We start from the raw sequence: 27,229 nt of genomic DNA on the forward strand, positions 1-27,229 counted from the left end.
TACACCAAATCTTTTAAAACACTCCTTATACAAGCTGCAGAGAACAGGAGGACACAAATACTAAAAGGCCATGCAGTGCTGCTAAGACTACTTTTACAGACCGCAGAGGAAACGTTTGCTTTTATGTTTAGGTACAGAAGCAACAAATGAGTTGCAGGCGAGGTTATAGCAAAAGTGTTGCTAAAAGCAGTAGATGTTCTAGTGCGTCTTTATGTTGAAATATTCCTGCTGCATGGGATTCATGTAGGTGTTTCCTGTGCTGTCATTTCAGGGACATTTTGATCAAAAACAAATTAAAATAGGTAAATTATTTATCTCAAATCAAACACACCTTTTTGTAAAAGTTAAACAGTCATTGATGTCTGTGACTAAATTGTTCCATTGCTTTAAGCAGCTACGTTAAGTTATGCAGCAACCTAAATAGATTTATGCACATGAAGCCCATTTCTCACCACAATTACCGTGGCTCAAATTAATTTTCACTCTGTATAAAAATACATCAGTACCGTAGATTAACACCCTTGAATAAAGACTGATATTTCACATTTAATGCGCTTAAATGCATGTTTCTCTAATTTTAGATTGCCCCACATTTCAAACTATATTTGCGAAAAGGGGACAAAAAGGAAAAAAACTCACTGAAACGTTTGTTGACCATATTAAAAAAGACAAATATATCAAACACAATCTGATAAAAACAGTCATGATCAGAATTCATGTCCTTAACATTACCATTAATTACGATTTAATTCAACAGTCCACAGAATAAAAACACATTCAAATTTGCATAGATCTTTATTTTAGTAGAATCTATAATTGACATCAATTAAATAAAAAGGAGAAAAACAAGAGCAAAACAATCTTTAAATTACAAGAAAATTACACTGCACCGATCAAATAGTACAAAAATAGGCCTTATTTTAGAGTTATGTCCCATGTAAGATAGTCATTCATGTATATTATTCATAGGTCACAAATCTGCAATCTACTGTGTGCAGCCACAGGCCAGGAACCGCATGTATAGGCAGGAGAAGGCCAACAGAGGCTGCTCCACTAATCCCTCCCACATCACAAAGTGTTTCATTTAAACTTAAACAAGCATGTGCACATATGGACGCACGTAGATCTGATACAGCCCTTAAGTTAATGGAGATGGGATACATTCTACCTTCTCCCTCCACAGCTGCTTAACATACACTGCAGATCTTTAAAAGAGGCAGAGATGACAGAATGATATTAACAAAACACTTTGAACACAGGTGAAAGGGTCGATGGACTGTGACAACTTGAAAGCGGCACGTCTACACGCCAAACAGACAGCATTAAAATGATTGTCTTTGGTTATGCCAAAGATATTGCTCCTAATAACTCCTCCCACCTTCATATTTGTCATTTCAGATAACATCCTAAGGCAGAACTGAAGCAGCATCAAGTTCCACATGAAATTAATCAGCGGTAAAAAAGAACAAGCCTCCATCGGGTCCTTGAGAGAGTCTTTTCTTTGTAATCAAAGGAGACAATTTGCAACAAGCAGAACTTTTCTTACTGACTTTCCTCATACTTTCTACATTAGGCGGCTTTGCTATTGAGTGCCAGGGAAGTGTTAGCCCTCAAATCTGGAGCTACTTTCTGGCACAATTAGAATTTTTTAGTGTGTACTTTCCATCACGTTCTTGCAATAAAAGAAGTGAGCCGGCTGCTAATGGTTTTCGACAGCTCCCTTTGCTCTGGAAGCAGTAGCTACTTAATGCTGCCTGCATTCATGATTTTCTTAAACGCTGAACACTTGAATGCACAGAGCTCCGAGTTCCTCAGTTTAAAGTTTTCTGACTTTATCAGGCTGTAGTGAATACAACATCAAGCTAAGATGAATAAATCATATTGTGTGTGCACTCGAAGTGCCACAGAGACTAAAAGTGAAAACCAAAATGTTGCACTTCAGGAGAAACTTTATTCTTTCTGGAAGCAGTATGAATCCTTTGAAAGGCAAGATTTAGAATATATTTTGTTGACTGAGTTTTCATAGTAAATGAAGCAAACTGGTCAAAGTTCCACATTATAGTTAATTATAGCAAACTCTGAGCATCCAGAGTTAAAGACAAAAGTTTATGGAAGCAATTTCGGTGCTGCATTAGCCTATTATCTGTTGTTTACACACTTCACGCCAAGCTGGGAAGTCAATGAGATTTTGTGGCTCAAATCTGAAGCTGTAGTTATTACGTTTTTAAATTAGCACCCTCCTTAAAGTAGAGCTAATCAAAGCCTAAATGGCAGTAGGCACTAATGCAAAAGCAATGCAGCACACACTCGTTATTCTGCCACATTAGCTTTGTTCCTTTTGAGAGCGTTTTTCTCTAAATTTGCATCCTCGGGTTTCTTTCCAATCCAGTTTAGTGCTTCCTGGCAAAAACGATCACAATAAGCCGAATGTGCTACACCTGCACCAACCATCTGAGATGAATTAGGCATCCTGGCGCAGCACTGGGTTTGGAAGGACACATACCAATCTTCCTGTGTCCTTCTGAACAGGATTTTTGGCAGGTTTTGATTCAAAACGCTTTATCCTCTGTACTTTTTATATATTTTTCTCTCCATCTCTGAACGCACTCTCAGAGTTTAAATCACATTTAACTTATTTTATATGTATGAATAAAACCTGAGAAGGCTTTGCAACACAAGTGGTTCAATTAGTTGATTTGTTTTGTGTGCTTGTGCGTCTCCACACCTTTATAACAAAGTAAATAGCTTGATTGTCAGCGACAGAATTTAACACGAAGGTCTTAACCCCAGCTGGAGCCACTCAGGTATGAGAGGTGAGGAGAACAACTTACAATTTTACTTTGATTTAGATTTGGAAGATAAATGGACAATCCTCCTTTGCCTTTCCATTTTCAATAACAGGTTTTAAAGCCAAGGTGTAACTGCCTGTGAATGCTGATCCTAAAGCCAATACATTTCAGGAGATATGGGAATTTCAGGGGACTCGAAGTTACACAGTTGATTTCCGTTTCTGAATTGCAATTGAAGTTTCTCCTCTAAAACATAAATTTCACTTAAATGCCTACGCTCCTAAACCGCTCTCAAGAAGCATTTACATATAATTTGACCTCTATAATCATTTAACAGCTTCCCTAACAGCGTATGAAACCTTGCAGAATGATATGAGAGGTAGATAAAAAGGATGAGCAGCTGCAGTTTTGTATGCATGTCATCACCATGACAACCTCTCTCAGCAAGCTCCACTGTTTTTGTACTGGAAATGAAAAAATTATCAGTTCAACATAGTGGATAAAGAGATCAATTGATTCAAAATGGCTACACTGGATTAAATCATGAGGTGTATATTTTACATCATAACCAGCCAGGAGAAAAATCACTTTAAAACTATTTTCCCTAAAGGTATCATTAAAATCTCTCAGAATAAATAGTTAGCTGCAGAATGATTCAGAATATAATTAATTGGCAAGTACGCTGAAGAGATAATCTGAAATTCAGATTAGATGAAAACTGCAGGGTGAATGCAGACGAGTGTCTCGCCACAGGATTTCGAAACAATATTTTAGATTTGAAGAAGAGAGCAGAGACTGTGAGACGGAGGAGGAAAGGAAACCCTCACTTCAGAGGGCAGATAAACATTTCTCAACGTCATGTGCGATAAACAAACACACACACCCACACACCCACACACACACAAACCAACATTCAGTCATTATGATATAAGGCGCGTGCAATGTGTGTTTGTAGTGCTAATGTGCTCTGACAAATGGGAGAGCCTCGATAGATTGTTGGGGCTCTGTCAAGAAATCAATCAAAGGTAACTCAGCACCTGCCAGCTGCACTGAGAAGCTCTTGTGCTCAAAAGTCACATATTGTTCTGGGTCCTCCCTGCGCCTCTGCTGCTTCTCTCTGAGCCCCAGGGTGTCAGCACCTCACACATAGAAATTAAATACCTCCAGAAGGTACGGAGCCTCGAGGTGGATAGAGTAATATCTGTGTGCATGTGTGTGTATTTTCCTTTTTTAATTTATCTTACTTGCTGATTCCCTTCCACGTGATGGTTGGGATGTTTTGAGCACAGGAGAATTTACTGTTTCCAAACCGGAATAAGTTCAGTCCATCGTGAATCCCAAAAGGCCAATGGAAGCTTTGCTAGTTGTGTGAGTCACAGTTTGTTCTGCCAGCGCAGAGAGATCTTTCCAGATTGTGTGTACAATAGGAGAACTAAAGCTCCCATCACATCTAGAACAATAACAATACAGATAAAGGGAATTAATCTATGAAGAATAAATTTGGTTTAAAGTAAATACAATTACGTCTCATCATGAAGACAAAAGAGAAAGCTCTCAGGCAGCCTGTGGTGATTCTCGCAATTATAACAAAATGAAGCCTGGACATTTAACCAACGATCATGATTTGAAAAATGAACTTCTAATGTGTAAATCACTACAGACAAATGGTGCTTTTTCTGAACAGATTTTGGACACTGATGTCACCAAACAGTTTGGCAAGAATCTGTGTTTCCAAACTGGATTTCATGCTTCAGAACACAATTTGTTGTTATCACCTTTCTGTTGGAGTACTAAATGTGACAGGACCAGCTTTAGCTTTTCTACAAAGGGCACTACATTATTCATTAGATTTACATGCTCACATTCACGCAGATCCATTACTTTGGACATGTCTACACACACACACACACACACACACACACACACACACACACACACACACACACACACACACACACACCTCTACTCCTCACATTCGACAATCTCGTCTGGCTACTGCACTGAGACTGATGGAAAGAGAAAAAAAGAGGAAGAAAGCAAATAATAATCATTTGTTTACTGTAACAAAAAGGAACTGGAGGGGAAAATGGACTCTGCACAGACAGACACTGTTAGCAATTGAGGGCAAAAGGAGGGAGAGAGCCGGTTTAATAGAAATGCGCCCAAGTGTGAACAAAGCAGAGCTCGGGATGGCCCGAGCTCTGAGAGACAGCAGCTTCCCATCAGGTCAACCACAGCACAGTGGAAGACAAGATCCTGAAGCAGGATGAAAACCCAGTAACAGAGAGAGAAAAAAGGATGAGAGATAAAACCAGAAAAGACTGTGAGAGGACAGTTACCACAGCCCTGAATTATCCGACAAATGAGGAGAGAAGGAGGATATGTGGGAGGCATTAAAGAGCACTTTGTGTTTTAATAAAGGCAGTCCTCTCATTTTGGACGTCAAACTCTTCGTTTTCGGAGTCTGTGTTTACCCCGTCATCTCCCCACATTGTCGGGATGCCACGGTACGACACCACCCTACTACCCCTGAGGCCAAAGCTCCCACCAAGACCGCCACCAGCCTCTAGAGACGGCAGCTTGATGAGCGCGCCTGAGCGCAGCTGCAGCAGAAGGAAGATGCCAACGAAGGTTGCGATGATGGCGATGCAGCTGAGCACGGCGATGGTAATGGGCAGCTGGGAGCTTTGCTGGAGCTGTGATCCTGGGTTCCCCTTGTCCACCATGAAGCTACCAGGGGACTCGCGCATGTACTGGTTAAGGTGTAGGCAGGTGCCAGAGACATAGTCCAGGGAGCTGTGAGGGGGGCAGGAGAGGCAGGCCTGAGGGCTGAGGCTGCTGCAAGTCAAACAGGGCTCTGGGCAGGGCAGGCAGGCTCGGACGGAAGGTGGTGTTATGGAGTTTCCCACTGTGTAGTTGAGGGGCTGAGAGCCCACTGAGAAGCCTGCTGGACATTCTTTCACACAGCCTTGCTGATAGAGGTAGTAGCCGTCATTGCACTCTGTAACACAGAAAGAAACCAGAATAAGCAGCCACACGAACCTTCTACCTTTTTATACGAGTCAGACAACTAGAAGCGGAGAGGACAGCTGAGGTAAAGAATGTTGTGTTCTGTAGTTATTCATCCACAGTTTGCTGTAACACAATGTTTCAAGGCAGTTTTGCTTTCAAGGGGACATTTCTATTTTGTTCATGCTAATTTTGCTTACTTAAAAAAAAAAAAAAAAAAAAAAAAAAAAATCGACAACAAAATGTATATGCCGAGTCCAGCACCTTTAAGCCAGTAGACCCATTTCCATATGCAGCAGGTCCAGATTCACACCATTACCTATAATGGCAATTAGCAGACTAAGGGTGCTCGGAGCGCCGGAGCCTAAAACAGGAATGGGCGCCAACAGAAGGAAAATGTTTTTTTGCTAAAGGGTTTTGTTGTTCAAAAACTATAGTTGTTTGTCATAGAGCACAGTGTACTACATAAAACATAATAATCATACCATATGTTTGAATATCAAATATATCATAAACTCAGTTAATGATCCAACAAGTCTATATACGGACAGCATGATATCAACCGTCAGTGTGCGAGTACCCCTGACAGCCTGTAGGGGTCAGACGTTCACTGTGTCTGACAAGATGCAGATGGACTGGTGCTCAGCCACTGGAATCTTTACACCTTGCCTATAGCAGTATTTGGATTATGTAGGGGATGGCAGCATGGACAGCATTAAATTAAATGGGATTATTAAAAAAGGACCCGGAGTGAAATTTAATTTGTTCTCAACAGAAGTTAGATCTCTATTTAAAATTAAAACCAATACTAAGGTGACTTATTCTATGAAGTTTGTAGTAGACAACGGTGTGACTTCATAGACTTCGTCTGCACTAATGCAGTCATGATGCAAACACGTACAGCGAGAACACACATGGGATAACAATTAATCTCATTCACGTCACACTATCCAGGCTACTCCACATGAGACATCTCAGCACGGCTCAGTGATTTCACTCCCTCAGCTGTTGTGACTTTCTCAACCAAACTGGAGACAAGAGGTACCAGACTCACCAATGCAGATCTGCCTCAGGTCCAGCGTCTTACAGCTGATGTTGGCAGGCTGAGGCTTGTCAGAGGAACTGGAAGATGATGAGCAAGTGCCATACAGCACCAGTATGAACTGGGTCAGGGTGCCTGAGTGAAGAGATGGAGGTAAGAGAGTGAAATTACCCAGGGAAAAAGTAGGCCTCCCAAAAAAGTACAACTCAAGCACTCCCTGCGGTGGATTTAATAAATGTGCCCTTATTTCATTGTAGATTTTCTGCACTGAGTGACACAAAATGACTCATGAGTCATTGAAACAAGCCACAATTTCAAGATGACATGATTTCAATCTGCGCTTAATAAGGGTGTTACAAAGTGCACTTCCCCTAAGAATAATTCAAGTGTGGTTCAGAGATTCCACTTGAGAAAATGACTTCTTACTGAGGTGGGAGGTGTGAGGCTTTTATCTAGATCTCTGTTTTGATGTTTTATTGGTCTATGGCTATTGTGTTGTGGATGGGCCTGCTATGCCCAGATGAAAACCGTTACTGCAAGATAATCCAAGGGCAAACATCCATCCATCCATTATCTTAACCACTTTTCCTGTTAAGGGTCGCAGGGTGCTAGAGCCAATCTCAGCTGTCACTGGGCAAGAGGCAGGGTACACGCTAGACAGGCTGTCAGTCTATCACAGGGCCGGCATACAGAGATAGGCAACCATTCACACTTTTGGGTAACTTAGAGTCACCAGTTAACCCTAACTGCATTTCTTTAGGTCTCAGAAGGAGAGCAGGCACGGGAAGACGCTTCTACTCAAGGCCACAGAGCTAACCATCACACCTTTATCAAGCATCCTGCTATATAAAAACAGAGTTTTACAGAGTCAGCCTCACAGCTGCTATAAAAAGAACAAAGACATAGACACTGGGATACAGGAGCCACTTGATCTCTAATCTCCTGTCTGTGAACTTTTAACCCCTGAGCTAAACTCGAGACAGAATAATATATGTGCAGCACTCAAGAAAGGTCATTTCATGCTGCCTCGGTACCCTGGTGGTTCAGACACATACTGTAACATGTGCCTGCAATTTTCCTGAATTATATCAACCTGTCATATTTTTAAGGAAGCTGATTTACACATAAGTAAAGGTAATGAATTTACAATAGCTATTCTAACTGTTTTTAATATATTACTGCCATTTCCTGGCATGCAAATTCCATTTTAATTTAATTTTCTAATTTTCTTCATTAAAAAATATGAATCATTTGGCAATTCACTGACTTTTATAATGAATTCTAATCATTTATCAAACAAAAACACTAAATATTAAGTTCCAGCTTCTTAGCTTTTGTTTTATTAGTTTATTCTTTGCCACATTTTGAGCATTATTCAGAATGAATCAAGAGATGAATCAATAATAAAAATATTCATTAGTTCCCATCTTATTTCAAATATGGTCAAAACAGAGAAAAACCTGGCCACCTCAAAAGTCTAAATATAAACACCCAAGCACATTTAAATAAACCTAAATGTTCTTTTCCAGCCTCTATTCTGTAGATTCTTTACCATAGTCACTGGCACCAACCACGTTCTCAATCTCGAGAGTCCACTCCCCAGTGGGGTTCTCATCCCAGGAGTGGGTGGTCATGAAAGCCCAGTCATTAAAACCCTCTGATGAGTAGTCATGAGGCCTGCAGGAAAATGCCAATCAGTGCAATGCCAAAGAGCGTAAACTATTTGTGAATACCAATATGTACTGTATGCCTGTGTGTTTGTGTAAATGTGTGCTTGTACCTGGGATGGAGCAGTGTGGAGCGAGTGCCTGAAGGACTAATGAGATGGATTGCCAGGTTTCCCCTCCGGTTGTAGGACAGGGTGAGCCTGGCCTGGACGTGCTCCAGTGAGGTCACATAACTGTCCATCCCGAAGCAGGCGTCCACGGTCTTGTTAATTGATAAACGGCTGCCGATGTTCCTGTAAATACATGACAAACGACAGTTGAAGACACATTAAGATGGCGGTGTGCATTTGTCGTAGGTTGTATGCTCCTGAAATAATTCCTGGCTTGGTTTGAGCTTTGGATAAGTTAGAGGACGTTCCAGATAACTGTTTCATGTGCCATTTTGCCCCTGGACAGTCGGCGTGTCTGCAAAAGGTGAAGGGTTTGTGGCCTTGAACAGGATTAGTGTCTCACAACCTGTAGCACCAGTGTCCTCTGTGCAAGTAAAGCACCAACCTCTTTTTACTCTTCCCTAAATCCGCTTAGGAGATTACACGCATCCACAACAATTCTGAGGAGGAGGAAGGCAAGGTTTTAGTGACACTGAGGTGCCCAAATTATAGACAAGACATGGTGTGATAACTAAACTGTCACCGTTTTAAAACACAGTCCCTTCAGGTCTAAGTCTCATTTTTAATGATGCATTAAAAGCCCACAGCACATAAACGTCTTTGACCTCTGAAGCAGCTTCACATGAAAACAGTCCAAAAGGTTAAATCACAGCATTTTCCTAGACACCAAACAGCTCTTTAAGGACTGCCCACATTATTATGATGCAAACTGACAGCAACACTTTACAGCACTTTGCATGTTTACTTGCAGTAAGTAGTTTGTGGTGTTTCTAGGTAGAGTCAGAGCACGTAGGGGGGAGGAAGTGGAAATTTATACAAATGGCTGCTGAAGATGATTTATCACTTTGCCAGTTGAGAACTGCAGCACAAGCGTCTGTGATTTAAGATCTGGTAGAAGCAAAAAATGTGTGGCATTGTTGCAGGCATGGAATTTGTTTCCACAAACTGAGAGACTGAGGGAGGGATATGCTAAAATATACATACATATAGTAAAAATAAATATATACATATAGCATAACCAGCAGTCTGCCATTAAGTCACAGTGGGAAATCAAGAAGAACATCAGGGCAGATGATGAGGAAAGAGGACTTCTTTAGTCCCTTTTAATCATTAGTATTATCAACAGCAACTGTAGGTGTGCAAACTGCTACTTTAATAAAAGCTTTAGCTGAAATACAGGAGTACTCTGCTCTGCATCGCCAAAACACTAACTAACAAACCAACATTGCACCAACAGTATTATTAAATTTTTTATTGCCTTCTGCTTGAATTTGTTTTGTTTTTTTAACTAGCATTTAGCAGCTGTCAACAGATTGGGCCAAATGCATCATAAAACTCAACCAATCAAACAGTCATCACATATTTGTCATTTACTGAATAATAATAAAAAAAAGTCTGTTCACATCAGTAGAGAGAAAAAAATGTATTAACCAAAATTTATTGTGGCCAACCTTAAGACTTGTTGTCAGTTCGATAGAGGACGTTGGTGAAATATAAGAAAGAGCTACCACTTAGTTTAATTTTCAATAAAACATTCCTGAAGCACTGATAGTAATATACATTAAAGTTGATAAATCTAAACTCAAATGATAAATGTGCGCACCTATATACATGATTATACATTCAGTGTTCAAACAGCAGCCAAGAATCTTCACCAATACCCATGTGAAACAAAGCCTGCATGCACACTTATTTAGTTAGACACATACTCACAGGAGCTTCTCTACTAAAACACCAGGCTTTAGGGCATAATCCTTTTTCAATATGTAAACAAATCATTGAACCACAAGCTTCTTTCACTCCAAAAGTATGATAAACAGAATTTTACTTAAACTTAGTTTATTAGCTCACTGCTGCACGAGCCCCAGTAAATGACCAAGTATCGATGTAAACATGGTCATAATGTTGATGATGAGTTCTGTATCTACGCAGCAGTTCGTGTAATATCTTCTCCCTAGAAATGCCTACTCTTCAAGATTATCATGATGACTGTGTTTGAGGTGATCACTAGATCAGGTAACTGACAGTAAGAAAGAAATCAAACCCCTATCTGCTTACTTATTTCGAGTCACTCCAGATAAGTGAGCCAGCTAAACACCTAAAATGTAAATTGAATAACCTGCCATGACTGCTGCTCCCAGACGCTAGAACCATCTGCTCTGAGTATCTCATAGCTGCAGTAAAAGAGAGAGAAACCTCAAACACAGCTAGAGAAGTGACAGGGAGTGCATAATGAAGAGGAGACGTCAGACTGTGTTTAGACTGTGACACCAGGAAAAGAAGGAATTAAATGGCTGAGGAGAAATATTGAGTATTAACGCTGAAAGGAACACATACATTGACAAAATATTATTTCACTTTAAATGCTCCCTCACGAGCTAAGCAAACACACACACACACACACACACACACACACAGGCGCACACACAGAACGAGGCAGAGCATTTGAACAGGCGCCCAGAGCCAAGATGAAGACGTAACGGAGTCACTGCAGCAAAGCATGACACCTCAGTCATGCACAAGCATCTCCTCCACCTACTTTCTGTTGTAGACCAGTTTAGTGTCAGTTTCTCTGACCGTTTACTAGGCCCCAAACACACAGGCTTATATTATGAAGCTGCTTAATCACAGACCGAGTGTCAAACAATAATGCAATAAATAAATTATATATATCTCTCATGGTATAATAATAATAATAATTTGACTGTTGTGACATTTGCTTTGTTGATTACACTAATCAACAAAGCAAATGTTACGCCTCTATTCATATTTTTCTTTTTTTTTGTTTGAACGTTATGTTTTTTGGCTTGTAACCTCTCCTGTTGAACAGTTTATGTCAGAAAGGTGCATTTCTAGGTAAAAGAGAATTTCCTGACTTTTAGCAAAGCTCCAAAAATGCTGGAACTTTTATTTCCTATGATGCAAAGCACCAACCTCCTCTTTCATTAAACTCCACTTGTCCTCTAACCCTGCAGATAACATCAAGGTCATTTTTCTTATAAGTTCAAAAAGCTTCACAGAGACACAGATTACTTACTAAAAATCTGTTATGTGCTGAATTGTACTTCTTCTGCTAAGAAAATCACTGTTTATCTGTTCAAATTCACAGTTGGACATTGCAAAAGACTGATATTGTAGCAGGTAGTAAAAATCACACCAAATCATCTGAGAGGTCAAGTAAGGAAAGAGTTTGGATTTGACATTTTAAAAAATGAAGTACTGCAGCAGAGGCATCTTTAAATGAACATTATTTCTACACATTTATTTCTATGGATTGCATTGAAATTAATTAGATTTTTTTATAGTGTCAGCAATACATAATATTTGTTGACACTTGTAATTAGAGTTTTGAGATAAATCCAGTGAGTTGCACGTGTATGTGTGTAGTTAACCAACCTTGGCTCACTGACAATGGGGATCACACATTTCCGCTGTGGCTGCACAGTGGTCCACGTCTTTGCCAGATCTACAATTGCACTGGCATCAAGCAGACCATATCCATATGAATGGCTAACTGCAGAGACCAAGAGAGAAAAGAGGAAATAGACACATGAATGCTGGCCTGCTGTGAGCAGCATAGTCACTCTCTCAACCCCGAATTTAGAGACACGCTACACAGTGTGTATCTAATTTTAACTTCTCACATAACCTCTGTCCAATTCCGGTGCCTTGAATCTGTAATTAGATGGTTTATTACGTACATATTATACAACTAAAAATAATCTGCAAAATAGGGAAGAGAACTTGTAAGTAGTTGCTGTACCTTTGCGCCCAACCCCATTGGTTTTCCAATCGTTGGTGAGCAGATGGGCAGGACGAGAGGTTCGTACAACCAGATGTTGCATGTCCCTCCAGGTCAGGTTTTTACTGGAACATGTAAATGCATGCACACACACACAAAGACACACAAACACACACAGACACAGAAGGGGGACACATATGATAAGACTCAAGTTGAGGCACTCAAGCAGATCAAAGAGTTTCCTCTGACAACACATTCCTACAATTTAAACCTGCAGGTGGACAGCTGATTGAATAGAAAATACAAGTGCCAGTAACCATCTTTCTGGATTTACTGTAACTCTTTAGTCAACATGTCTGAACTGTGTCATGTCTGAACAAATGTTAAGATGATTCCATCTGTATCTATGCCACTCAGGCACAAAGAAAAAAAAAAAACTAACAGAGGTCACAGTTCATGCTGTTAATAACACCATGCAGACGTTAAGTGGATATTCATGAGTATCACTGTGGATTGATCAAAATGAGATATTTTATTTATTAACTTTGCTAAAACACTTTCTCTTCAAATAAATCTTCTCAGACTAATTAGTCATTTTCAGGACTGTTCTGATGTTCTTGTTTGTCCCTCCATTAGTGCTGCATGACTGGATAGGAACGATTAGTGCTTACAGTACATCAAATTGTGCCATTTAAATTGCACAGTTGAAATCTGTCAGGCAGAGGGGTTAAAAGTAGCTCATAAAATGGTATAATCAAGCAGAATTGATGCATGAACATGCAGCACAAGCAGTAAAGGCCCGCTTTAGTACGAGAATGTTAAATTTATAATCTTGCTTGTGAAGGTCTCTGCAAAAAATGTAATAAAATATTTTTACCTGTTGAACTAAATGACTAATTTGCAGTTAAGAAACTTCAAACCACATGCTAGAAAGTGATAACAGCGAAGCATTAATTCAAACTGCATAGGCAGTTTGAATATTTTGGTGTACTGTATATGCAGCTTCTGAAAATCACCAATTTATCTCTTGAATAATTACTGCACAGTTTAATCAGGAGTTTCTTCTGTAGACACAATGTTTTCAACACTTTTCTTTTCCATAGGATTAACTGATTTCAAATGAATAAATGTCAAGGAAATATTTAGATAGAGAAGGTAAGAATGAGGCTGCACAGCTGGGGAGAATTGCAAGGTTTGATAAGACTCACAGAAAAATGGTGATAAGCACTTACTTGGCCTCAAGAGCAAGAGCGATGATCCCAGCAGCCAGCGGGGCAGAGGCAGAGGTGCCTGTGTGGGAGTCTGTGCATTTTGATTTGAGGTCTGTAGTCACCTAAGGAAGGAAGATGAACACAGTGGGCTTAAAAAAAGCTCAAACTGGAAAATATTAGAGACATTCACCTTAAGTTATTCTTCCATTATTAACAAGGTAAAATAGATTATTTCAAGGTTTGTATTTCACTTACTGGAGAAAATAAAATACATGCACTAAAGTCCCTAGTAACTCAGTTTTGATATATTAAGATATTTAAACCTCATAACTTGGAATTTGCCTCCTTTAAGTGAGGAAAAATCAGTATCCATCACTTCTGCACTCATTATCTCATATGCATTTGCTGATGTAGAAATAGCCTGATGGTTAAAAAAGTGTGAAATTTAGAGCAGAACAGTCCTCAGCATAACTCTCTGGACCAGACGAAGGAAAAAAAACATTTTTAAGCGGGGAAATCACATAACTTGTGGTCTCCCTGTTTCAATCTCTATCATTGAGGTGTCTTTTTTAGACTGAACTGCTCAGTGACCCACAGCAGAGGGTTGTGGTTGTACTGGGCAGCTCCCAGGTGTGAACTTCTGCAGCTGCATGAATACAAAGCAAGGTAGTGCAGAACCAGTGTTTGTACTCAGCAAAACCCATCCCAGGAAGGATAAAGGTTACAAAACATAGCATCGTAAAAAACCCTCAGACACCTGCTGTCTAATCCTAAAGGAGATGTCACTCTATGTAACTGAATAAGAGTGATAGAAAAGTAGTTAGAACCAAAACTCTGCTAAATGTGCTGACCAATGCAGAACCCCCAGAAACTGATCTTTTAACAGACTAAACCAAATAATGACTGCATTAGCAGAACAGACTTTAATGATCCAATTATGCATTCAGGAGCTTCCCATACCCCCCTTATTTTAAACTGAAAGCCAAGGGTAACGTTAAAAAAAAAAAACTTTATACAGACATTAAGATATTCGCTCCTGCATAACCCCAGAGGTCAAACCCGCTCTCTTCAACTCTGTCTCGTCTTTCTCGGGTTCATGAGTGACAGCACAATTAAATGAGTACAGCACCGAACCATAGAGTGACCACCCACATGTCATGGATGTGTCATAAGCTGTCCATCCAGTTGGTTTGACTGCGTGACTGTGTGTTCGAGAAAGAAAGAAAATGTGTGTGCGCGCGTGTGACAGGAATGTTAAGCAGCAACAGACTGCCAGATGGAGTTCCAGCCATTCGCTATTCATAATAATTGTTATGGCCCAAGACTCAATAAATGGAAAAGCAGAAGAGAGAAGAGGAAAGAAGGACAAAGTCATGCAAGTTCAGAACAGAGCTGCAGATTCAAATAATTCATATGTGCTATGTTCTGTATGTTTAATGCTAGACTGATCGCTCCATTACTGGGTTGCCAATCAGCAACCAATGAAACTACTGTAGTAAAAAAAAAAAGAAATCTATTTATTCAGAAATGTAAAAAACACATGTATATAAATATACATCTAATACTTTTTGGTCAAGTGGCAATTCTAAAGTTTAATTTAATACTGAAATTCCATAATGATCCTGTTCTATTAAAGTCTCTAATCTGTGAAACAGCTTTAGTATATTACACACACTGATCGGCCACATTAAAACCACTGATAGATGAAGTGAATGACATTGAAGAAGTGATACTGCAGTAAAATTTACTGAAATGCTGCTAATGCTGATCAGCAGGTTTCAGAACACAAAGTGCATCGCAGCTTGATGCATATGGACTGCTTAGGCGCAGACGGTCAGGGTCCTCAACTGGTTTTAATGTTGTGGATGTTTGGAGTAAACTCATCTAATTAACAGAGGCAGTTGTTCAGTTAATACTAGTTAATACTAATATTATCCTACTTTAATTAGGGTGGCATCTGCCAAAGTTTTATTATCAAATCTAGGTCTTAAAACTAATTGATTATTGTTAAGTTAAATTATGTGGGAAAATCCAGAAAACAGAAAACTGTCTAACTACCGTGACATGTTTACTGTCCAAACCCAAAAATTAACAATTAGATGTATCGCAAAGAAGATTAAACCAGCAAATGTCATGCCATTTAGCTCTGATAAATTACATAAAAAGATTAATCAATTATAATTTTCTCTGGATCAATCATGTTATCAGCTGTGATTAGAATATAATATAGATATGGTTTTAAATATTACAGCAGAAACTCTGCATGCTGAAAATAGTTTGTTTGATGGGAATGAAGTGAGGCAGCGAAAGACAGAAAGGTACTAAATGCCAACACAACTCACTATCTGTTTCTCGTTGAGGTTCCCCGAGCTGTAGGTGGTGGCAAGGGTGGAGGAGCAAGCCTCGCTGTACCAGGGAACATTTCCATTCTGGGTGGAGCTGCTGATGGACAGGGTGTAGATGCTGTTTGTGTAGCCATCGCAGTTACAGCTGTCCTTATCCCTGCCTCCGTTGCCAGAAGCCCACACAAAGATTGAGCCCAACCCACGACGACCCTGGAGAACGTACAGTGCATTCAGACAAACAGAAAAATGAAAAACAACTGACCACAGAGCCTTTTGTTCATTCATGCCTCAGACCACCACTATCCAGAAAATCCTATTCATTCTTAATGGGAATCCCAATTATAGCAGGGCAAATTCATTTCAGGGCTCATTTCAAAAAGAGCCCATTAAAACGCAGCATACATCACGGAGTCCAGGGTGGTCACTCAGTAAATTAAAAAGGGCTAAATATCACATGACAACAATGCAATACAAAAAGGTGCTATATGACAACAGCTCATCATAATAAATCATACAAACCTCTCAGCCTCTGAAGTGCAATAATTTTCATCTAAGAGCCGCTTTATTGTATTGAGTGGCACCGTTTCTCTCTGCATTGATCAAACCCAGCTATGCACCACCCACACCACCATCTGACAGCACTGTCCCTGTGGCAATTATCTTAGTAGTCAGTGTCAGCAGTTCCAATCAGCTTTATGGTACATGCCTTGAATCCTTCTGCTGCATAACAAGAGTCAGTGTTAGCTGGATGGATGCGTTTATTCATGTAGTGCAGATGTGAAAGCCTGGAGTGTGATCTGTATGCTTATTAATCTGTTTACTGTTAGCAAGTGCCACTACAACAGGGCCGATCACATGACCGTGCGCTTCCTCTGTGGTTAATATTCAGATCGCCATGCTGATAGCAAGTCTTGAAAATCACCCTCCTGAATTTTCTATTCTTGTATATGCATATAGGTAAATGTGTTTGGAAGTTTAAGCCTATTGTTGAAACCTCAGTAAGTGTTTTGAATGTTTAAAAACAAACCTTTACTTAAAAAAAAAAAAAATATATATATATATATATATATATATATATATATATATATATATATATATATATATATATATATACATACATACATATATATACATACATACATACATACATACATACACACACACACTGACTAAACATACTGACTAAAAGAACTCAGAGATAAAAGATGAGCTGAGAGTTTAAAAAACGCCCTTCAACTAACAACAAATACTTAAAAAAGAAAAAACACTTTTCATACTTAATTTGTATCAATGGCACTTTTATTCATTTTCCAAGATTTTTCTCCCAAGTGGCTTTTAGAGGACATTCCTTCCTATTTATAATTGTCAGGGTCAAAAACAAACTTGCATCTTCTCATGCTTGAACAGTTCGGTTACTGACTGCCTAAAGGAAGCCCCAAATGGGCAGTAAATTACTTCTCTTTCACTCAAAAATGCACATACACACCTCTGTAACTCCACGCAGAAAAGCTTCTCTGGCAAGTTTGGCAGGTCCATCGACAGTTTTGCCGTCGTCCTCTGGGCCCCAGCTGGCGCTGTAGATGTCAATGTGCTGGGGATTCAGACTGAGAGACTGGGCCTCCACCATGTCAGTCACTTCACCGTCCAGCATACGCACACCTGCAGCCATTTTCCCAAATGGGGAAAGCACACACACCAGACGTCATTCTTAGTACTTATAGTTTGCTGTTTATGATTAGTAATAGTCGGAAAACACCTCATGAACATAGAACCACAGTGAGAGCTTTGATCAGCCAGATTAAACTGGGAACAGGACAGTCAGCACAGGGAGAACAAAAAGTATATTTAATTTAAATATTTTAAGTCTATTAATCTGAAACATGCAATTAGTTAGCAATAAGTAAATCTGATGTTTCTCAGAATGGACAGTGTTGATGGAAATCTAGTATAAGTTTCACTTTTGTCTATTTGTGATGCAGTAATGTTAGAGGAGAGAAAGTCTACGCTGAAGTACCACAGCACTAAAACATGCAAAACATGCTGCATATGACGACAATCTTGCAGGATGCCGTTTGTGTTTTTCTGCTGCAGCTCAGTGTTGTAGCTCTGTAGCTTTATCGGACTGTGTGCTCATGTTCAGCAAGAGTTGACATGTGCAGGGACAAAGCAGTGCTGCTGTGATGTTGTTTGTTTTGCATATTTACAACTTTATCTGCATTGCTGTGTGTTGTGTAATTATACAGCTTATGCAGTGGTGCAGCACATGCTGCTGGTGTTCATTATTTGTGCCTCAGTCGTGATGTTGTTATGAACTCCTCCATGTAAATCAAACGCCATCTCTATTGATTTGCTTTGGCGCTTGAGCTGCTTTGAAAAAGAAAAAAAAAAAAAAAGATCAATTGCATTGTGGGTGAACTGCCTCTTCATGTGTGAAGTCGACTTCTGAGAGTGAAAATTCAGATTAAAAGATGAAAGAAAGCATTAGCTGTCTTCCTCTACATGTCTGGATAAAATTGGTGCAACTGCCTGAGTGTAAATTCCATCAGAGCAGCTATTTTAAAAGAAATGAAGTAGTCAGCCAATGTTTAATGGCAGGCTTTAACTGAGGCTCATTTATAAGGTACATTTAAAATTATCACAGATAAAGCACTGTGCCAGAGATAAAACAAACACAAATAACAATGCAGAATAGAGCGCGAGAGAGAGAGAGCGAGGTGCCTTTCCTAACCAGTTATTTCTGCTTCAAGCTCAGAAGGATTCCCTGCAACAGAACTGTATTTCAGCCAAGTTCCACCACAGAGAGAGAGAGAAGTGAGGAATCAAAGTCACCTTAAAAACAAACTAATTTCTCATTTGATGCATTGCAGATCAGGTTACTCCGTGTTGCTCGATATGCGTTAAAGCAACCAAGAACTGATTCTTTGAAGTTCTCCAAAAGCATCAAACCAGCATTGAGCTGCTAGTGTTTCCATGGCAGCCTACACTACGAGAGGCCCGTTTTATTTGCTGAGGGCACCAAAGTATCTTCAGTCTCTATCCAACATATCCACCTATGACAAAAAGGAGAGACTAGGGCTGATGCTTCAAAACCGTTTTTGTGTATATGCAGTGTATACGTTAGGCAACTATGCATGAGCTACACATTACCTTCACATGTACACTGGAACCAAAACAATCAACTCCAGTATTTTTAACAAATATGCTAGTAGAAAATATACTTGCTGCTTGCTAGTCGGGGTGGCTGGCCTGACACAAAATTGGTAAAAAAAAAAAAACAAAACAAACAAACATATTCCTCCAAATGCTGAATTTGGATTCAGAGAGTTTGAGGTAGTAACCCTCAGGAACAGCAGCTCTGAACAGACCTCTTGTACATTTCACTGTAGTGTTGTTGGGACAGATATTTATTTTGGTTTAATAGTAGGATTACCGTTCCCCCTCACAAATATATGAATATTTAAAAATCAAAACCAGCCCATCTGTGTTTGGAAATACCATGGAGATCCTTCACAGGGGAGTCTACTGCCTGAATAATGAGCTACAGTTCTGCCAGTGGCACAGGGGCAGGTGATCTTGTGCAGAGGAGTCACGGAAGCTTTTTCACCGCTCCCTCTGCACTCTGCGGTTCCAATATACAGTATACTCCCCAGAGACCAAAATGAATAAACTTCTGCTGCTTTAGATTTGAAATGACTACTTGGGTTTCTGCCTGTTGGGTTTCCAGCTGTTAAAAGCTATTGTACGACTTGCACAATCTGGACACTCTTGTGTTTCTGTGCTGTGTATGTGTCAGTTTAATGTTCAGTGAATGTCTGTCATTTTGTTGCATCTCGTGTTGAAGAAATCTGCTTATCTGAACCTTACACCTGGCAAAAAAGATTCTAAACACAAACACAAATGCACAAAGAAATTTTATTTTCTGAAGCTTTAGTTTTGGCTGCTACTGATGGAAAAAACTGGATAAAAGCATGCGTAAAAGCAACAACATGCTGCCTCCTGCTCCACCTACATGACCACACAGCATGCTCGTTATGTTAGAAAATCTGAATGTCATGTGGTATATTCCCACTTGCCATCTGGAATGATAATAAACACTACAGTTATGGCACTATTCTGACGGGGTTCAAACTTTATGACAGCTGCAAGTAAGCAGGAGACTATTGAGATAAGCAAAGTTGAGCATGCACTGGGATAAAGGAGCTGCTACAGTTAAAAGGACAACACATCATTATGCTACAACCTAGAGTCTCCAGAACCCACCTCAGGCGGAAGGAACAACACAATACTCAGCAGAGGAACAAGAAATAAACACCAGTGCAAAACACATGCACACGTCCCAGCAATGTGACCATAACAAGTTTAATCCTAAAGCCTTGTTTAATGTGGCTTTGATTATAAAATCACACTGGGAGAAACACTAAAACAAAACATCATGAAATAATAAAATAAGCTGTTTACAATGAAAAATTCATACAAATCAACTTTGTTTTTTTTAATATGAGAAAGTCACTGAAGCTACTTCTGAAGAATGGGAACAGAAACTACAAAAACTGTTCCTCCCTGCAGACAGAACCAAGCTACTCATCAGGGTGCAAATCCTTTTTAGAACAAACAAATTAATATTTCACAATATTTTCCCACTCTCCCATCTTTTGTGTCTTCTCATAAATGAGCAGACTGTACTGTGTGTCTGTGTGGTTTTGTCTCTGACACACAACGAACCTTACAACTTAACTGCTAATTGTATCATTAAATTCATATGTTTGCAATTACTACTGCTGGTAATTGTGGTACAGCAGTCAAACACCTAATGCTCCTATGCTAATGCCTATTGAGTTATTAGAAATCATGCCATATTTGGAGAGTGCATATATGTGTTGAGAACTCACTGAAAAAGGCATCGAATAAGAAGGTAGCACATTAGAAATACACAATAAGAGACTAAGAAAATAGACATTCTTCTTTCCTTCTCTAAAACTTATTTTCTCAATTAATAATTGATGTAGAAAACCTATTCTAGAAAATAGCAAAATGCTCATTATAATTTCCCATTTCCCTAGATGATGTCTTCAAAGTGCTTAACTTTCTCATCCAACAGTTTGCACACGTTAACATTACCCAATTTACAATGATTACAAACAGCAGTAAATCCTCACATTTGAGAGGCTGTAAACACGTACACAATTAATCTACTTATAATAGGTGGCGTTTAATTTTCTGTCACCTAAATGATTGTGTCATCTCTACTACCCGCATCAATTAAGTATTTGGTTGAATTGCTTTTCAGATGAAAATTAGCATGAAACATATGTTTAAAAACCGGTGAGAGAGAATGACAGAAACTGAACAGACACAAAAATGTATTTTAGTGGCAACTTCATTGAAGTCTTAGAAAACTCAGTAACACTGTGCATGCACACAATGGTGATGACAGACAGTGGGTGATGAAATTTCATTGGGCTGAGTGACACAATAAGACGTGCATCACTCAAGAGCAGCAGGGGCCAACATCACAGGAGGGTGGCAACAAACTCTTTCAAATGTGGATTCTGACGATTTGACTTCAGACCCTCTGTGACATGCTTCAAATAATAAAAATCTGTGTCGGCATTCGGCCTTACAAAAACTATATATACTCCTCCACCTCTTTCTCTCACTCAGCCACGACCATATGTCTCTAAACACATTGAGCTAGCAGCTCATTAGGTGCATCTGTACCCTCTAATGCAATCAGCACAATAACTTTGCAGGAATTCCTGTACTTCTGACGCTTGTAATGTCGAGTTTCTGGTTGACATGGGGTCAGAGATGTGTTTTGTGGATGTTGGTTGTTCTGGTTTGCTTGTTATGTGTTCACAAATTTACAGGAGACACACGAGGGAGCAGAATATTATAAGTGAATTATTGCAGCTATTTGTTGAATTTAATTTGCAAGATGAAAACAATTGTTTGACATCAAGTTAAAATAGATTCTATATGATGTAAAGCACTGTACCATTTCAGAAACAGCAGATCACTGTGCTTTTCCAATACTGTTACTTCATGCAAAACCAATAGCATTACAGTGTAATGACAATCCACAGCACAACTGTCATGATGTTCAGGAGGATTCAGTGTCATGCTGTGCCTAGGAAATGGACTGAAAATAACTGGGGCTGTAGAACGAGTAAAAGAAGTATTTCAGCTGTTCTAGCAATCAAAAACGAAGACTGAGATTAAATAAAGCACTGTCCTATTAAGGTTAAATCAATCATCCATTTTATTTATTTTATTTGACTCTACCTCCAATCTTGGCATTGTAGGCCACACCGACACCACAGATCCCGTTGTTGGCTACTGCTGCCACTTCTCCTGCACATCGTGTTCCATGCCTGCAGAGGAGGAAGAACGAGAAAGTGAGAGGCAGGTTTAAGGAAACAATTTATCCTCATAAAAGCCATTCACCTAATGACACAGCATTTTACTGTATATACGCCCACAGGCCGTGTCTCTGACAATGGCTGCTTGTAAAAGCCCATTTCCAAATCTCCCAGTACTGTGGTCGAAATGTAGTCTGTGACAAAACAAACTAGTGGAGACAGGTTCTTGGCTTTGGCTCCTTTCAACAAATCTTAAACCCTATTTGTGCAAAAGAAAACATTCAGTCAATGAGCAGAGACCACCGTACATTATCTATGGCCTTGTAGCATTAGTAATACTTGAGTGCCTATGGGGCCTGAATAAAGTCTAGGGAAAAAAAGGGAAATAAGATGACACACTACCATTACACATGGGAGGAAATTGTGAATTAGATTTGCCATTTTCACAATGGGTCTTTCATTAAACCTGAGCCTCTGTAGTAAGCTTTAGCTCCAGGCACTGCTATGTAGAGATCCAAGAAGACACTAAAGAGAGGTTGATCATCACATTCCAGTCAGGTGTATTCCGCTGCATTGCCAGATGGATACGGACTCTTAATGCCCTTCAAAGCATGGTGCAATCCCTACTGATTTGCAGTCATTCCAAGACAGGAATGCTGGATTCTGGAGAGTACTGTGTCACATCTGGAAACAACAAGCTTCCACTAAGGCTCTCACTAAGGCTGAAAATGTCCACACAAAAACCAGTTACCCTCCTCTACCATATGACAGAAAATGACTGTTTTCCAGATAAAGTCATTATATTTGAGGGTACGCTGCCAAAAGTGCTATTATCATGGTATTAATGAGCATTAAGGAAAGTCTTAATTCCACCATTATGTTACATTAGGTGTGTTTAAACGGTTCACAATAGAGAAGTCAGAGATCACAGCCTTAACCCATTTTCATTTTACTAATTCTAATAATCCTGAAGACTTCTGCTTTCATCAAAGACATGGGTATAATGAGAGAAGGTCAGAGTATTGTAATTCATCTGCTGGTCCCTTGAGATGTCTTTAAACATGGTGATGAGCTGAGAGGGTGGAGGTTAAAATTGGCTCTGTCTCTAATGAGTCAAAGGACGTCAGATGGATGGACTAAGAACCAGCTTCAGCATGCTCTATTGGTGAGGACTGCAGGAAACACAGACACGCATGAACCTTATCTGGACAATTTTCCACCAAACCATATTTCTACATTCCTGGAAGTGTTAGTCTGTTGACTTTTGAGTCTAATGTTCTGCAGCATCTGTGTTTGTGATGCAGCTGATAAGAAGCAGCCCAGGTGTCTGCAGTGGGATTCCAGGCATGCACAGACCTACAACTCCAGTCCTCAACTGAGCCTTTTCCCAAATCGTTCTTTGACACATTCATTACAGTCACTTACGTGTTGAACTGATTCATGTCACAGAGGTGAAGGCCTCTGTTTCTGATCCTGATTATGCAAGAACTACTTGCATAATCAGGTTTTTCAGAGTGATACAATTGATTTTACTGTTCCTGCTCACTATTCGGGTCAATAACTATGTGAAGAAGAGTGCATCTGTGGGTCAATCACTTTCATGAATTCTGCCCGTGAAAGCAACTTGCTCACTGCTATTTATTCAAAATGACTCACAGGAGTCTCTAATACAACAGGCATTTTCATCCAGCGATCAATTTGCAGGTTGTGAGAACAACATTTATCTGAATAAACAATGTTGAGGACAGAAAATGGCAATTTATGTCAAACAGGTTAGGTTTAGGTTATTTTTGACATAAGATAAGATCTTTATAGTTTAGGTGGAAAAACATTAGCATTGTGGTTTGAGTATAGATTATAACGACAGCGCTAAATGTAATGTTAATATAGATACACGTTATGTAGAAAGATGGAGTAACAATGCATAATGTAGCCTATATTTAGGTACTAAACAGAATATCTTGATTACTGTCAATCATACCAACTATACTAATTATTACTAATCCTTGTAAGTAAAATAAAATGTAATATAATACGGAGGGTAAATAAAGAGACATACAGATTTCAACATTTTTGTTGTTTTTGCTTAACAATGAAATAAACTATTAAAATATTTGTATGCCAATTAACTCAATGATTTATAATCCTTTTAATTCTACCTATGAAAACTTCAGTTTTGTTAACCTCTACCAATGCCAGCAGCCAATGAGCCTAATAAGCTTCAAGACAACTTCAAGTTCAACACTTTCACACAAAAGGTGCAAAAACAGAATAAATTATCATTCAAGTATATCAACAATAATAAAACGGCACTAAAACCACATCTGAATCTGCTCTGACCTTCTTAAAACATCATTCACACCCCTGTGCCATTCTAATGCTTCATTAACGTGATTACTGTTAATTTATAATATTACAAATGGCACCCACGGTAAAGATTTGAATAGTTTATGACCCAAATCCCCACATGCAGAATTATTGCAGATCTAATTAGAAACCTTGCCCCTGTGAGTTCTTCTGTCAACAAGATGATCAGTCATGATGAGATGCCTGAGGGGACCAGTCATTTGACAATGAAAGCGTAACTGAATGTCCTCATTTTGTCTGTTTGCACACATTTCTACAGAGCCGATGTCCTGAATAAGACTGACATCACATGAGACCAAACCTGGACATGAGTTACAAGCCTGGGGTTTAGGAAAGAGGCTAAAAACATGACAGCACAGCACAGAAGATCATCACATGAAGTGCTCCAGTGAAACCTCTTCCAGACACTGTCTGCCGGAACAAAGAGCTATCTGTCACTACAAGTATGGCTTTGTTCAATCAGTTGTTAACAAGTCACACAGATTAATTATCAGAGCTATAGTGTCTGCCTGAAACATTTCCTGACAAACTCTCACATCGGCTACAACAGAGAAGTCTTAGCTCTTAACTGCTCCCTCTTCTTAATAAACTATATTATGAATAAATCTGTAGACCAAAATCTGAACCATTTCAATCAGACTTTAATACTACATATTAGAGAGTGCAGATATCACAGCAAGAGATGTTTTAGCATTTAACAGATTAAGAGTTAAGTTTGCTGTGATCCCATACCATCACCCTGTGCTTCTCTTAAATTAAAACTAACTAAAGCGGTTTTTGTTTTGTTGGCTTGTTTTTCCCCTTTCAGACATACAGGTTAAAGAGATATATACTAATCTTAATGTTAAGGAAATTATAAAATAAAATATCCCTGTAAAAATACAAGCTCAACTATGTGGTGCATCATAATGTTGATGAAGATAAATATATGAGGCGAATTTAAGATGAGCTTCTAGCAGAACAAAACAAATCTCAATGAAGCAACAATCAATTAGTGTGTTTGCCTCCCACACACTCAACATTATGCAAACTGACGATGTTAAGGCTACACTGAACAGTACGCGATGTTATCAGCATCAGCTTTCATCTCAACACATGACAGCAGCATGAGCAACATGTGCTTTTTATTTCAAACTCTTTCTTCATTAACATTTCTCAGCACAATCTTGAAGACCCTTCTTAGAAAAATAAATGTAAAAAAAATGGATGTAATGGTTAAAACCGGAGATTATGGGGAACAAAGCAATTTCAGCTAAGTCTCATTCCGATTACAGGCCACACGGCAGATTCCAGGCATGGAAACTAACTCTAGTTACAGTTGGCTTCAGGCCCGAGGCCAACAACATAATCAGTATTCATACCCACAGCTGGCACAACCACTGTATGAACGATTGTTGTCTCTGTGTAAAACATAAACTGCCTCTCTCTGGGAAATTGCTAAAGGAACATACCACGGTCATACAGTTCCCAAACTGGTTGTGTGGGTGTAGGGTATTCACTCAGACCTGTGCTAATGAATGCCATTTGTGCATTAAGAAAAAAAAACAACAAAACAATTTCTTTATGAATGCAACTGAAAATGTAAGTTTCTTTAGCTGCACCTGACAAGTTCTACATTTACAGGTCCTATAGTCTGTCATATGTACAAACGACTATCTTAACAAAAAAAAAAAAAAAAACACACAAAAAACAAGAAACACTGTACAAGTATTAAGTTATTAGGGTTTCTGGTATCTTATTTAAAATCCAATTAAACATTTCATTAGCATTTATATGCAGTGCATTTCAGCAAGGCATTGAAGTTGTACATAATCTCCATTGAGAGCTCCATTTCTGAGCATAAGGTCTGGCATTGAAATGATTCATTGTGAAATTCTGTATGCGCATTCAGAACCTGGCACACAACATCTTTCATTCAGTTGGTTTTCTATCTTGCATTAGCTTAATTACTTTAAAAAAACGATCATTGAGGCTTCTGGGGCCGTGGATAGTGGAGTTTGACGTTCATTAGTCTCTGGGCTGCACTGAACCTCAAAGGTAAATCTGAACAACTGTTCTGCTCTGCTTGTTCTTAAGTCTGTTAATGGTCCTGCCAGTTTACTAATGAGCTGGCCTATAGGACAAAAGGTCTGGTGATGTTTATGGAGCTCGGTAAAGACAGGAATATGAGGTAAATGTCTAGAGGGAGATTAATGTAAGGCCTACCATTAGCGGTACTGTTAAAGAGGAACTCCCACTCACTGTGCATTGAATATTTCTAAATTTATGTTTGACGTCATTCTGCCCTGTCCATTGTATTCTTAGGAGGTTTATCTTGTCTGTTTATTTTCACTGCAAATTATCATTATCATGAAGAATTCAGCATGTGTATTGCATATGCTGAATAGAGCCATGGTTCACATTTTGTTAGCTACCCCCTGCACTAAATCAGGGGTCAATGAGAGGAGTATTTCTGCAAGAGTTGGGCCAGGATTAATCCAGAAATGCATATTTGGAAACTGGTCTGATACGAGTCAGGGGAAACTCTG

At 39.2% G+C, this 27,229-nt stretch overlaps 1 protein-coding gene across 2 annotated transcripts in view; it reads right to left on the reverse strand.

The window, feature by feature from the left end:
- Positions 1-776: 776 nt before the first annotated feature.
- Positions 777-27,229, reverse strand: part of furina (furin (paired basic amino acid cleaving enzyme) a) — a 74,078-nt gene continuing 47,625 nt past the window's right edge. For both annotated transcript variants that reach the window (XM_026378400.1, XM_026378401.2), the window contains exons 7-16: positions 22,258-22,346; positions 17,462-17,634; positions 15,973-16,185; positions 13,652-13,752; positions 12,441-12,544; positions 12,074-12,191; positions 8,621-8,800; positions 8,393-8,517; positions 6,853-6,975; positions 777-5,790 (exon numbers count right to left, since the gene is read on the reverse strand). In XM_026378400.1, the coding sequence (XP_026234185.1) occupies positions 5,183-5,790; positions 6,853-6,975; positions 8,393-8,517; positions 8,621-8,800; positions 12,074-12,191; positions 12,441-12,544; positions 13,652-13,752; positions 15,973-16,185; positions 17,462-17,634; positions 22,258-22,346 (1,834 nt within the window). In that variant the 3' untranslated portion in view covers positions 777-5,182. The remainder of the gene's footprint in view (positions 5,791-6,852; positions 6,976-8,392; positions 8,518-8,620; positions 8,801-12,073; positions 12,192-12,440; positions 12,545-13,651; positions 13,753-15,972; positions 16,186-17,461; positions 17,635-22,257; positions 22,347-27,229) is intronic.

This window comes from Anabas testudineus, chromosome 3, assembly GCF_900324465.2.
Source record: "Anabas testudineus chromosome 3, fAnaTes1.2, whole genome shotgun sequence".
Lineage (NCBI taxonomy): Eukaryota > Metazoa > Chordata > Actinopteri > Anabantiformes > Anabantidae > Anabas > Anabas testudineus.